Below are 14,489 nucleotides of genomic sequence, written 5' to 3'. Positions count from 1 at the left end.
TCCATGTCTAGTTGGCAGCCGGTATCAAGTGGAGTGCCCCAAGGGTCAGTCCTGGGGCCAGTTTTGTTCAATATCTTCATAAATGATCTGGAGGATGGTGTGGATTGCACTCTCAGCAAATTTGCGGATGATACTAAACTGGGAGGAGTGGTAGATACGCTGGAGGGGAGGGATAGGATACAGAAGGACCTAGACAAATTGGAGGATTGGGCCAAAAGAAATCTGATGAGGTTCAATAAGGATAAGTGCAGGGTCCTGCACTTAGGACGGAAGAACCCAATGCACAGCTACAGACTAGGGACCGAATGGCTAGGCAGCAGTTCTGCGGAAAAGGACCTAGGGGTGACAGTGGACGAGAAGCTGGATATGAGTCAGCAGTGTGCCCTTGTTGCCAAGAAGGCCAATGGCATTTTGGGATGTATAAGTAGGGGCATAGCGAGCAGATCGAGGGACGTGATCGTTCCCCTTTATTCGACATTGGTGAGGCCTCATCTGGAGTACTGTGTCCAGTTTTGGGCCCCACACTTCAAGAAGGATGTGGATAAATTGGAGAGAGTCCAGCGAAGGGCAACAAAAATGATTAGGGGACTGGAACACATGAGTTATGAGGAGAGGCTGAGGGAGCTGGGATTGTTTAGCCTGCAGAAGAGAAGAATGAGGGGGGATTTGATAGCTGCTTTCAACTACCTGAAAGGGGGTTCCAAAGAGGATGGCTCTAGACTGTTCTCAATGGTAGCAGATGACAGAACGAGGAGTAATGGTCTCAAGTTGCAGTGGGGGAGGTTTAGATTGGATATTAGGAAAAACTTTTTCACTAAGAGGGTGGTGAAACACTGGAATGCGTTACCTAGGGAGGTGGTAGAATCTCCTTCCTTAGAGGTTTTTAAGGTCAGGCTTGACAAAGCCCTGGCTGGGATGATTTAACTGGGAATTGGTCCTGCTTCGAGCAGGGGGTTGGACTAGATGACCTTCTGGGGTCCCTTCCAACCCTTATATTCTATGATTCTATGATTCTATGAAGGATTTCAGGATCTGTCAATACTTCTGTATGTCGATCTATGAGAGAGAGAGAGAGAGTTTAAAGTGAGGGAGAGGGGACAGTAAAGGGAAGGAGAGAGAGGGAACTGCAGTGGGGCATCAAAGGAATGTCCCATACTTTTCTTACTCAGGTAGGCCTATCTATCCTTGTTCTCTATAGCTTAAATTCAACCCTAGGCAAATATGTCAATACAAAGCTTATAGACCACTTAATTCCTCGATATTCAGTTGAAGGGATTCAAGTGGTCCAGAGGGCTGATGGGCCCTCGGAACAGTAGGAAATTTAACCCACAAAATCATAGTGGTTAATAAGTTTTTAATTGTGAAACTAATGAACCATTGGAACAATTTATCAGGGTAGTGGTGGATTCTCCGTCACTGATAATTTTTAGATCAACATTGGTAGATTTTTTTCTAAAAGATCTGCTCTAGGAATTGTTGGTGGAAGTTCTGAGGTGTGTGTTACACAGAAAGTCTGACTAGATGATCACAATGGTCCCTTTTGGGCTTAGAATCTATGAAACCTGTGGAGTAAAACTCAGGGAAATATCAGTTATTTGGGATTGGTGTTCATGTCTCTCTTATATAGAGCGGTGCATGCAAATTATCCCCTTACATTTCTCTCCGCCTCTCCTGCAAAGCCTCCAGCTTCACCTTCAGCGATTACTGAATGAGCTGGGTCAGACAGGGCCCTGGGAAGGGACTGGAGGGGATCGGGGAAATACACCCAACTGCAACTACCAGCAACTACGCACAGCCCTTCAAGGGCCGCTTCACCATCTCTAGAGACAATCCCCAACAACCTGGTGTATTTGCAGCTGAGGAGCCTGAGACCTGAGGACACCGCCCTGTATTATTGTTGGAGAATCCCGCAGTGAGCACAAAGCTCGTGAGGACCGGACGAAAACTGATTTGGAGGCGGGTGCAATCTTCCCAATGGACAGCAGGGGTCAGTAGTGCATCACAATTCAAAGATGTCCTACCGCGAGTAACACGGGAAGCAAACACTTGCACGGAAATTTCAAGCCACAGCGGCAGAATTGTCGGGACTCAGGTGTGTGTACACAGGGCGTCCTCCAGCGAACACGGGACTAACCAGCCGGTGGTTCTGAGTGTGTTTGTTTGTTTCTCTGACTTTCATGGGCTTCCCATCAGTCTGTAGCAGGGCTGGAGTATTTACAGCGCACTGCCCACAACAACGCAGCGTGACTCAAGTTACCCAGCTCAGAAACCAGTCACATTTCCCATGGGAAGGAGAATCCACCCGATGTATGGCTGGAAATGTTCCCGTGAGGTTCTGAAAACACCCCCGGTCATTGCCATGATCTTAGGAGACTAAGAGATATTCCTCCGTTTTAGGCCCTCTCGTGGCCACATCACATGGCATCTGGGGACCTCCTGGTCTTTCATGAGTTTGTCCTCACAACAGCGCTGTGAGGCAGGAAAGGGCCGGAGTGTCCGAGGTGCGGGTGGGGCCCTGAAACACAAGGGGACACGTCACACTTGCCCCGGGTAACCCAGGGAGTCTGTGGAGCAAAAGGGGGATGGATCCCCATACCCCTAACTCCAGCCTGGATCCCTACCCACTGACGTCTGACTGCGCCTCCCTGAATCCCCAAACCGAGGTTTTCAGAGGCCGCTCTTAGGGAGCTTGTCTCTCTTATAAGGAGGGGGATATGCAAATAGGAGTGACAGGTTCCTGTTTAAATCTGTCCCTCTCAGTGCCCGGGCTGCAGCCGGAGGGACAATCCGCAGCCCCTGGGTCTCTGCAGTTACCGGCCAAAAGTCTGAAAACTTTCCCCAACAACAACGCGGAAAATGACACTTTGGCTCCATTTGGTTTTCTTTGTAGCGGCTCTGGAAGGTAATTTATCCCCCGTTAATACACAGGAGGGGTGGGGTATCTGGGACTATTGCGGCCGCTATCGATGTGGGGTGGGACACTTCTTTCTTCTGTCCTCTCCCACCGACTGATGTACAAAGTGTCCAGTGTGGCTGGTTCTCCCACTGTTCCCTGTTCACTTGCCATTGAACCCGGGGCTAATGACTGGTTTCATGTGGCGACTGAGCTTTAATTCCAATCTGCCATTTCCCTTCTCCCCCAGGGGCCCGCTCGCAGGTGGTTCTGACCCAGTCGGGGCCAGCGCTGAAGAAGCCCGGAGAGTCTCATAAACTGCAATGTGCCACCAGCGGGTTCACTCTTAGCAGCACCTGGATGGGCTGGATCAGACAGGAGCCGGGAAAGGGGCTGGAGTGGCTGGCTGACTATTACAATGAGGGAAACAAGTACTACGCCTCCTCGGTCCAGGGCCGGTTCACAGCCTCCAAGGACAGCACCAACTTCTACCTGCAGATGACCGGCCTGAAGCCCGAGGACACCGCCCGCTATTACTGTGCGAGAGACACAGTGAAACGAAACCGGTTTGTGATCGCACAAAAACCCAGGCTGCGGAATCGCCCTTCTCCCGGCGGCCGCACGGGGGCAGCAGCGACACCCCCCGCTTCGGGCTCGGGCAGGAGACCCGGCACCCGGGGGAACGGGACACAAACCTCCCGCCAGTTTAACCCTTCCGTTCCCGGACTCTGAATGGCCCATTTCCCTACCCCAGAGATGGAGGCCGGGGTGTGGAAATGGGCCATTCAGGGGCTGGGGGGCAGAGATCACCCGGCGCCGGAATAAACCCCGCTCCGCTGAGCCTGGGGATGTGGCATCGCCGGGACTTTCCAAAGAGACTCGAGCATTTTTTCCATCCATTTGACAGCTGGAAATCACAGCCCTGGTGTAAACGGTGCAGCTCAGGATCCTGCCCCCAATACAGTGCCCCCATGTCACAGAGTCACCATGGAGACAAAAGGCCCCTCCCCTCAGCCCCGATGGCATCACTCAGCCCAGCGCTGGCCCTCAGGACATTGGGGACAGTCACGTGGCTCAGGGCTGTGGACAGGGACACGGTGGGATTTCATGGGGTCGCTCAGGGGGAGGCGGCTGCCGAGGGAGAAGCAGAGGCCCGTTGGGGGGGGGGGCGAAGGGGGGCACGAGGGTCACAGTGCGCAGCTCCCACTGAGTGAGATTCACCATCTCCAGAGAGAATCCCAACAACCTGCTGCATCTGAAAATGACCAGCCTAAAGCCCAGGGGCACCGCCCGCTACCACTATCGGTTCCCGGGCAATGTGTCTCCCCTTCCTGCCCAGAGCCCCGCTGCGCTGCGGTGCACAGATCCCTCGCTCCATCTGTGAACTCCAATCCGGAGTGAGTCCCGTTCTGAGTCGTTCTCCCCTCGGAGACCTGGCACGTTGGCTCTCCCGGGTCTCATCCCTGTGTGTCTTTGAAAGACCCCAGGAATATTCATACCGAGACTCAAGCCATAGCCACTATATTATTCTTCCATCCCATGGCTGGGGGAATAAACAAGGAGTCTTTACAGTGGTGCCTGTTGTAGATCCTAGATGGGGAAGAGAAATTTTATCATGGGCTCTTCAGTCTGGCAGACAAAGGTACAACAGGATCCGATGCTGGAAGCTGAAGCTAGACAATGTCCAGCTGGAAATAAGGTGATTTTTTAAAAAGACATTGAGGTGAATTAACCACTGGAACAGCTGATCAAGAGTCATGGTGGAGTCTCCGTCACTAGCAACTATCCTCTCTATGATTCTGTGTCTTTCAGAAAATAAAGAAATGCAAAATCCATCAAGGGAGACTTAGGTTAGATATGGGGTGGGGCAGGGGGAGAAGTTTTTAAGGATAAGCATATCTAACTATCAGCATTGGAACCGGTTATCTAGGGAGGTTGTGAAATCCCCATCACTGCAGGTTTTTAAGAACAGATGAAGGGTGGTCTCAGTATATTGAATCCTGCCTCAGTGCAGGGGGGTGGGCTAGTTGCCCTCTTGAAGTCCCTCTTCCAACCCTACCTTTCTACAATTCTCTGAATTTCTTGTACTCTGTGACTGAAGCAGAAGGCAGTCAGAATATTTCACTTTCTTTAGTGACTTTCTCCAGCGCAGGATCACTTTAGGGTATCTGTAATGAAGTGAATCACTGTGGGATCCCATATCTCTAGCACAAGGATACACACCAGCATCTTCAGGTTTCAGGCTGCTGATGTGCAAATGCACCAGGTTATTGGAGGCGTCTCTGGAGATGGTGAATTGCCCTTTCCCTGAGTCCAGGTAATATGGGGTACCCCATTACCTAAGTCCCCTTCAGAAATTTCAATCAACATTCTAGTAGGCCCTGCTCCAAATGCCACTCAGAACAATGGAAGTCCTCCCCTTGCCTTTAGTGAACTTTGCAGTAGGCCCATAAAGCACAATATTCCCCAATATCTCCAGAAAATGTCAGAAACCATAATTCCTTTAAAGGTCTCTAGACTGAAGAGACAATTCAGCCAAAATATGCTGTTGATGCTGGGTAAAGTGCTCATGGTGTCCAGTCATTAGCTGCCCAGACCCATCCTTGTGTCCTAGCCATGCAGGTGCAGAGCTTTTAAATGACTTAGGCAGGGCATTAAGGATATGCATTTGCATATCTTTTTTTTTTCTTTTTTAAATAAGCCATGTTTGAGCTCGAGTTTTTATATTGTCCACATTACTGTAGTGTTTGAGCATCACAACCATTGAAGTATTTAGGGTAACAAGAAAACATTTTACAAATACATTAGAAGCAAGAGGAAGATGAAGGACAGGAAAGGACCACTGGTCAATGAGGAGGGAAACACAATCACAAGAAAATGCAGCAATTGCCCAAGTATTAAATGCCATTTTTGTTTAGGTTTTCACCAAAAAGATTAGTAGTAATCAGAGGACTAACAGTGAACATCAGTGTAAATGGGGTAGGATCTGAGGCTAAAATAGGGAAACAACAAGTTAAGAATTACGTAGACAAGTTACAGAGTAACAGTCGTGTTAGTCTGTATTCGCAAAAAGAAAAGGAGTACTTGTGGCACCTTAGAGACTAACCAATTTATTTGAGCATGAGCTTTCGTGAGCTACAGCTCACTTCATCGGACATCCTCAAGTCAGCAGGGCCAGATGAAATACAACTGAGAATACTTAAGGGACTGGCCAAAGAGATCTTAGCGATTAAAGAATATTTTTGAGAACTCTCGCAGGGCAGGAGAGATCCCAGAGGACTGGAAGAGGGCAAGTGGTACCTATCAATAAAAAGCAGATAAGGGCAACCCAGGAATTATAAACCAGTCAACTTAACTTCTGTACCAGGAAAGAATGGAGCAAATAATCAATTTGCAAGCACCTGGAAGATGAGGTGACAACTAACAGTCAACATGGATTTGTAAAGAACAAATCATGTCAAACCTGTTACCCGGGGTTCTTTCAACCCAAAACTCTTACTCTGTGAGAGGTGGTGTCGGTAAATATAAACTTTTCCCCCTTATTTATACCTTCATAATAGAATGACATGTCCCTTAAAGCAAACTTGTGAAGTAAGCAGTTTCAATGGTCAAGCGAGAGATTCCTTCTGATATCAATTAACCAGGTGTGGGTTTCTCCAGAGTTTGCAGCCTTGAGGCCCCAATAGACTTTCCTGGGGCACATTCTGCTCTTCAAAGATGCATGTATCAGCAACTTCAACACAATTCTTATCAGGAAGGACACGGGGTCAAGCTGCCCTCTCTGTGGCACCCAAAACTACCCCCGCCCCCGCCCCGGATCCTGCTTTGGTCAAGCTTAGAGTGCTGAATGGCCAATTTACAGCCTACTGACTTGGCTGCTTTTAGCAATAAGCCATAGGGGTTTCAGGCACTTTATTGTTTTGCCAAAGTCTCCCTGTACAAAACCCACCTCATATCCACCTTTGACAGGGTAACAAGATGAGGGGATGGGGGCGGGGATGGGAACAATGGATGTGGTATATCTCAACTTTACTCAGACATTTCATACAGTCTCAGATAGCCTTCTCATAAGCAAACCAGGGAAATATAGACTGTTGAACCTATTACAAGGTAGGTGCAGAACGAGTTAGAAAATGTTCTCAGAGAGTAGTTGTCAACGATTCACAGTCAAGCTGGAAGGGAATTGTGACGAAGTGGGACTGTTCTTAATGTTTCCTCTGAATAGTGTGGGGGTGCCTCAGTTTCCCCTGTGCAGTTCTTAAGTATCTAGGGGGTGGAGTAAGGGTGTATGATCATTGCAGAGCCCTAGAGGGCAGGTGTGTGAAGGGGTCTGGACACAGAGAATGGCCAACACCCTGTTTCCTGGCAACTGATGGCCTGGGCCCTTCCCCCCCCTGCAAGGTGAGAGCTGAAGGGTTGGAGAACAAAGGAATCAGGTGACCACCTGGCCCGGGAAAGGAACAAAGCCCAGAGGAGGAGGGGCTGGAGGGAGTTTCAGTTTGGGGCTGGCTGGGACATGGAGTGAAGTGCAGATGTGGTTGTCTGGCTCACTGCCCCCCAAAATGGACCCAGCTGAGGGGTCCCGTTCTCTGCACCTGCAAGCTCTGTTTTAGACCATGTTCCTGTCGTCTAATAAACCTTCTATTTTACTGGCTGGCTGAGAGTCACGTCTGACTGCGAAGTTGGGGTGCAGGACCCTCTGGCTTCCCCAGGAGCCCCGCCTGAGCGGACTGGCTGGGGGAAGCGCACGGAGGGGGAGAGGATGCTGAATGCTCCGAGGTCAGACCCAGGAAGGTGGGAGCCGGGTGAGCTGCGTGTCCTGAAGACAGGCTGCTCACAGAAAGGCGACTGCCCCAGAGTCCTGACTGGCTTCATGGGGAGCAGTTCCAGAGCATCGCCCAGGGACTCGGTGACAGGAATACGGAGAAGGTTCCCTCAATGATCTGTCCTGGGTCCACTTCTATTCAATAGCTCCATAAATGATTTGGATAATGGCATGGAGAGTACACTTATAAAGTTTGCAGTTTATACCAAATCTGGGAGGGGTTGCAAGCACTTTAGAGACCAGGATTAGAATTCAGAATGAGCTTCACAAATTGGAGACATGTTCTGAAATACATAGGCTGCATCCACACACTCTTCCTGTGTAGCTAAACTCAGCAAGGAAAGGCTCTGACAGGGGGAAGTAGCAGTAAATTCCTTCCCAACTCCAAATATCAGTCAGTTGGACCTTGAGCATGTGGGCAAGATCCCCCAGCCAGACCCCTGGGAAAGAGTTCTCTGTAGTCACTCAGAGCCCTCCCCACCTAGTGTCCCATCACTGGCCATTGGGGATATTTGCTACCAGCAGTTGTCGATGTGCCCACCTCATCATACCATCCCCCTCCACATAGGTTTATCAAGATCAGTCTTGAAACCAGTTCGGTTCCCCCTCCCACCCTTTTTAGTTTAATTTTGGTTGAGATTTTCAAAGCCACCTAAAGGCATTTAGATGCCTGGTTTATATGAGGAAGAAAGGCAGTTTTGGAAATTTTAACCCAAGTCATCTGGAAAACTACACCTATTGTTACCTCCTCTTCCCTCTCTCCTGCCCCTCTGTTTGCTGCCTGGCTTTAAAGGCTTTTTGAACTACCTCAGGCCTCATGCAAATTAAGTAGGGCAACCTCTTTGTTTAAGAGCCAGAGAATTTCTCCTTCTCTGACACACCGCAAGTAACTTACTTTGTGTTGTATTCCTTCGTCCGTTCTGGTAGATTTCTGATTCAAAACTAAATATGTTTCATTTTTATTTCCCTGCTGGCAGCTTTCTCAGGTAAGAACCTCAGAGGCACCTGGGGTAAAATCATAGAATCATAGAATATAAGGGTTGGAAGGGACCCCAGAAGGTCATCTAGTCCAACCCCCTGCTCGAAGCAGGACCAATTCCCAGTTAAATCATCCCAGCCAGGGCTTTGTCAAGCCTGACCTTAAAAACCTCTAAGGAAGGAGATTCTACCACCTCCCTAGGTAACGCATTCCAGTGTTTCACCACCCTCTTAGTGAAAAAGTTTTTCCTAATATCCAATCTAAACCTCCCCCACTGCAGCTTGAGACCATTACTCCTCGTTCTGTCATCTGCTACCATTGAGAACAGTCTAGAGCCATCCTCTTTGGAACCCCCTTTCAGGTAGTTGAAAGCAGCTATCAAATCCCCCCTCATTCTTCTCTTCTGCAGGCTAAACAATCCCAGCTCCCTCAGCCTCTCCTCATAACTCATGTGTTCCAGACCCCTAATCATTTTTGTTGCCCTTCGCTGGACTCTCTCCAATTTATCCACATCCTTCTTGAAGTGTGGGGCCCAAAACTGGACACAGTACTCCAGATGAGGCCTCACCAATGTCGAATAGAGGGGAACGATCACGTCCCTCGATCTGCTCGCTATGCCGCTACTTATACATCCCAAAATGCCATTGGCCTTCTTGGCAACAAAGGCACACTGCTGACTCATATCCAGCTTCTCGTCCACTGTCACCCCTAGGTCCTTTTCCGCAGAACTGCTGCCTAGCCATTCGGTCCCTAGTCTGTAGCTGTGCATTGGGAGGAAAAAAAAGAAGGAAACAAATGCAGCCCAAAGGAATCGTTGATTCTCCAGAGCACTAAAGAACGTGTTTTGCTGAATCATGGCCTAGATCTTTAATATTTGTCTATTTGCAGGTGTCTCTTCTCTCAAATCCAGTTAAGCCAGTCCAGAACAGAATTTAAAACGCCAGGAGACTCTGCAAAACTCTCCTGTAAAGTGTCTGGACACACGTACACTAGCCACGATAGGCACTGGGCATGGAGGTCTCCAGGGAAAGGACTGGAAAGGGGATTTTCAATTACAAATGGGGCTGGTGACACCACATACTACACAGACCCGGTTAAAGAACCATTCACCATCTCCAGAAACAACACCCAGAACCTGCTGGGGTAAACAGGGAGATGGCAAAATTTGCAGATGATACAAAACGACTCAAGATAGTTAAGTCGCAGGGAGACTGAGAAGAGCTACAGGAGCAGTGGTCACCACCCGGTCGATCACGATCTCCGGCAGCACACCGCTAACCCAGGCTGCCTGCCTGCCCCGGCCCCACGCCCCTCCCAGAAGTGGCCAGTATGGCCCCATGGCCCCGGGGGTGGGGAGACAGGGTTCTCCCTCTGCATGCTGCTCCTACCTGCGAGCACCACCCCCACAGCTCCCATTGGCCGGGAATGGGGAGCTGTGACCAATGGGAGCTGCGGGGGTGGTGCTTGCAGAGAGGGGCAGTGCACAGAGCCATGTGCTGCCTGACCCTCCCCAGGGGCCGGAGGGGTGTGTTGGCCCTTTCCAGGAGTGGTGCAGTGCACAGGTAGGCAGGAAGCCTGCCTTAGTGGCAGCCACACTGTGCCACCGACCGTGAGCCTCTGGAGTTAAATGCTGCCTGGCAGGAGGCCTCACCCCAACCCCCAGCCCTGAGCCCCCTACTAGAGCATGCCCTAGGTGTGGGTAAACTATGGCCTGGGGGCCACATCCGGCCCTTCAGACATTTTAGTCCTGCCCTTGAGCTCCTGCCAGGGAGCGGGGTCTGGGGCTTGCCCTCTCCACATGTGCCGTGGCTTCACGTGGCTCCAGGAAGCAGCAGCATGTTCCCGCTCCAGCTCCTATGCATAGGGGCAGCCAGGGGGTTCCACACACTGCCCCTGCCCCAACTGTCACCTCTGTAGCTCCCATTGGCCGGCAACCAGGGGAGCATGTAGAAGCTGGAGTAGAGAGATGCCGCTGCTTCCGGGAACTGCTTGAGGTAAGTGCCACCTGGACCCTGCACCCCTGATCCCCCTCCTGCCCTCTAAACCCCTCAGTCACAGCCTCATGCACCCCAGAGCCTGCACCCCGCAGCCAGAGCCCATACAACTTCCATACCCAGATGTGGCCCTCAAGCCAAAAACTTTGCCCAGCCGTACCATACCCCCTCATACACCCTGAACCCCCTCCTGCACCTTGAACCCCAGCCCTGACCCCCTCCCAGAGCCAGCACCATGTACCCCCTCCTGCACCCCAACCCCTGCCCCAGGCTCATCCCAGAGACTCCTCCCACACTGTGAACCCTTCAGCTCCAGCCAGGCGCCCACACCCCCTGTTCAACCCCAGCCCCCTACCCCAGCCTTGTGAAAGTGAGTGAGGGTGGGGGAGAGCCAGTGAAGGGGTGGGGGATGGAGTGAGTGGGGTGGGACTTTGGGGAAGGGGTCAGGTAGATCCTGGGTTGCCCTTAAATTCAAAAAGTGATCTTGGGCGTAAAAGGCCGGAGACCCGTGTTCAAAAGGATCTCTCAGAACTAGGTGACTGGGCAATAAAATGGCAGATGAAATTCAATGTTGATAAATGCGAAATAATGCACATTGGAAAGCATAGTCCCAACTATGCATAGCAAATGATTGGTGCTTTGATGAGCCAATGTCCTTACTAATCTTCTGCAAGACCCTTTACTCTTTACTCCCACAACCGGTCCCAGTTAAATCAATGGGGTTACACACACAGGGAATAAAGCCCACAGGATTTGATTATTTCATGCCCGCAAACGGATCTGCACAGGAATATTTCACTCGTCTTATTGCTCACTGGGGTGTGTCATTCAATCAGAATTGCTGAGTCTCTGTAGGAATCATCCTCATTAGCTCTTGCTCTATGATTCATAGATTCATAGATACTAAGGTCAGAAGGGACCATTATGATCATCTAGTCCGACCTCCTGCACAATGCAGGCCACAGAATTTCACCCACCCACTCCTGTGAAAAACCTCTCACCTATGTCTGAGCTACTGAAGTCCTCAAATCATGGTTTAAAGACTTCAAGGAGCAGAGAATCCTCCAGCAAGTGACCCGTGCCCCATGCTACAGAGGAAGGCAAAAAACCTCCAGGGCCTCTTCCAATCTGCCCTGGAGGAAAATTCCTTCCCGACCCCAAATATGGCGATCAGCTAAACCCTGAGCATATGGGCAAGATTCACCAGCCAGATACTACAGAAAATTGTTTCCTGGGTAACTCAGATCCCACCCCATCTAATATCCCATCACAGGCCATTGGGCCTATTTACCATGAATATTTAATTACCAAAACCATGGGGATCCCAAACTCCATTTTCCTATTTGTAGTGTTGAGGCAGAGACTCTTACTTAGCACCATCTATTCTTCCTTCTAGATTATTAAATTAGATTAATCAAAGCAGCTAGTGCGTCAGATACACTATCCAACAAGTTCTTGCAACCTATCACAAGTAACAGACACCCGTCACCACAGAAACTGAGCAACATCTTAGGCATCTCAAGGCCAAGATTAACTTGTATCATGCTCATGTAGTAGGATAAGATGACCCCTATGCTCCTTTAAAAAGTTACCTTCTGTTTATTCCGTGTGAAACCAAGCTGAGCATCTATTTGATATTCTCATCAAAAGCACCTGAGACAGGTTCTCAAATGCAAAATTTTCTAAGATGCCTAAAAGATACATTTACCTTAATGATGTACTATGTACTCTCTGGGTACTCTGTGCTATCTATGACTCAGTAACTGAGTAACTCACAATCATTTTGCCCTGTGTGCTTAGTTTAAAGTAACTGATTTTCTCGACACACACCCACACCAAATATTTATGTTGGTTGAAGACATTAACACAAATGAAATTAAACCAGTACCTAGATGATATTTTAGGAGCAAAACATTAGCTAACAGATGAACTAATCCAGGGATCGGCAACCCTTGGCACGCCGGCCGTTAGGGAAAGCCGCCTGTGGGCCAGGACAGCCTGCCCACCTGCAGCGTCCGCAGGTTCAGCTGATCGCAGCTCATGCAAACAGGCAGATGAGTGTTAATGAATGTGAGAATGGAATTTATTATTTATTATTATGACTATTTTTATTATTAGCGTTGGAGTTGGGGGTGGCTGTGGGCCAAGCGCCTAAGGCGTCCAATCACAGACCACAACCCCACAGTGCTAGGCACTGTCCCAAGACAGAACACAAGGCCTGTCTCCACCGCAGTGAGTTTACAGCCTAGGTCTCAATGGGAAGTGCAGTAGGAGTAGGAATGGGAACACGAATGGGAATATGAGCAACAGTATGAATCTCCATGATTAATAATCGTCTCTCTTCAGCGCTGCCTGCATCCTCACCTAGAGAAAGACTTCCAGACACACGCCGCTCGCCGCCCCAGGAAATTTAACTCTCCAGCAGGTGTCCCAGCCCAGTGCAACCCTGTGACCCGACCCGACCCCTCCCCTTCACTGACCCCACTGACCCGACCTTCGCAGAGGCAGGGGCTCCGGAGACCCCTTTCCCACGCCCGGATAATCTGATGACAATCAGGCCCCACGTTAATAACCGGAGAATTGGGCTCACATCTCATCTGGGAGCTGCTTCTTTCCCCCTTTATACACCACCCCACCGCACTGGGGCTGCACAGACAAACAGGAAGGAGCGATCTGACTCGTGTCTGAACCCTGGGGCAAGAAATTCACAGCCTTCAGGGAAGGAGTTTGCGTTCCTTATAAGGAGCGGGATATGCAATTAGGGGTGAGAGTTTCCTGTTTAAATCTGTCCCTCTCTCTATCAAGGCTGCACCCGGAGAGACAACCCTCAGGCCCCCGTGTTTGTGCAGTGATCAGCCAATCCCCTGAGGACTTTCCCCTCCAACACTAGGCAAAATGAACCTTTGTGTGGTAATTGAGACACAGCCAGGAACGAGTACTCTTACAGGTCCGCTCTGCGGCAGCAGAAGTTACTGGCACGTATTACTGTGCGCAGGTTCTATGTTTCTTAGGCACAATGGTTGGGACCCTTTCAAATATTGGAGAGGAAACTGTGCCAAAGCCAGCGATTTGTCCCCTTCTCTCTCTCTGCTCCCACCCACGAGACCCCACTCTTCTTCCACCAGAGCTGGGACTAGAACCCAGGAGTGCTGGCTCGCCACCTCCCACCCTCATCTAGCCCACTAGACCCCCAAACCGGGAAAGCAGCCTACAAGTCACCCCGTCTATTATTTTATTAATCTTTCTAATAACACAGAGAGAGAGAGAGAGAGCAACTTTACTAGATAAGGGGTTTTGGCTTCAATGGAGCTTTTCTGTTTTAAACTATTTTGGGATCTGGCCCATTGATTTCAATGGAGCTATCTCCATTTACACGCTCCGATTTAATTAATTGTTGTATTTAGCCTGTGAAATCTATTTGTGGTTTGGTGGGTTGGTTTTACTGCCAGTTCGGTCCAGGTAAGTTTTATTTATTGCAAAGCAAACAGTCAATAAAACATACGTTTATACAAATTGTTTCTTCTTTCCGCTCTATACCCTGTGATCAAATAAAGTACATATGCATTGCTTTTGGGTAAGACTTTCCTTATTAAAAGCTTGCATTTGTTCTACTGGGGGATCTCTGATAAGCTCAGCTAGCAGGTGAGAAATGTTCTTCTCACTGAAAACGCCTTTTTGTCCAGTGTTACCGGTAGAAACAAACTTGTCCTCAGAGTTACTCCCCGATTATGTTTTCCTTCATCGCTCAATGTGTATTTCTGGAAGAGGCTCATAACTGAAATAGCAACGGCTGGTGCT

General features: G+C 49.6%; 1 gene segment (V, D, J or C); it reads left to right on the top strand.

Annotated features, from left to right (window-relative positions):
- Nucleotides 1–2,784: 2,784 nt before the first annotated feature.
- On the top strand, nucleotides 2,785–4,277 carry LOC142068708 (Ig heavy chain V region 3-like). The segment is given in 3 exon segments: nucleotides 2,785–2,902; nucleotides 3,144–3,459; nucleotides 4,124–4,277. Coding segments are annotated over 3 exon segments (516 nt in total).
- The last annotated feature ends 10,212 nt before the right edge of the window (nucleotides 4,278–14,489 follow it).

This window comes from Caretta caretta, chromosome 13 (assembly GCF_965140235.1).
Source record: "Caretta caretta isolate rCarCar2 chromosome 13, rCarCar1.hap1, whole genome shotgun sequence".
In the NCBI taxonomy this organism is placed as follows: domain Eukaryota; kingdom Metazoa; phylum Chordata; order Testudines; family Cheloniidae; genus Caretta; species Caretta caretta.
The sequence above is the reverse complement of the archived record's forward strand: the minus strand, read 5'-3'. Positions and strand labels throughout refer to the sequence as shown.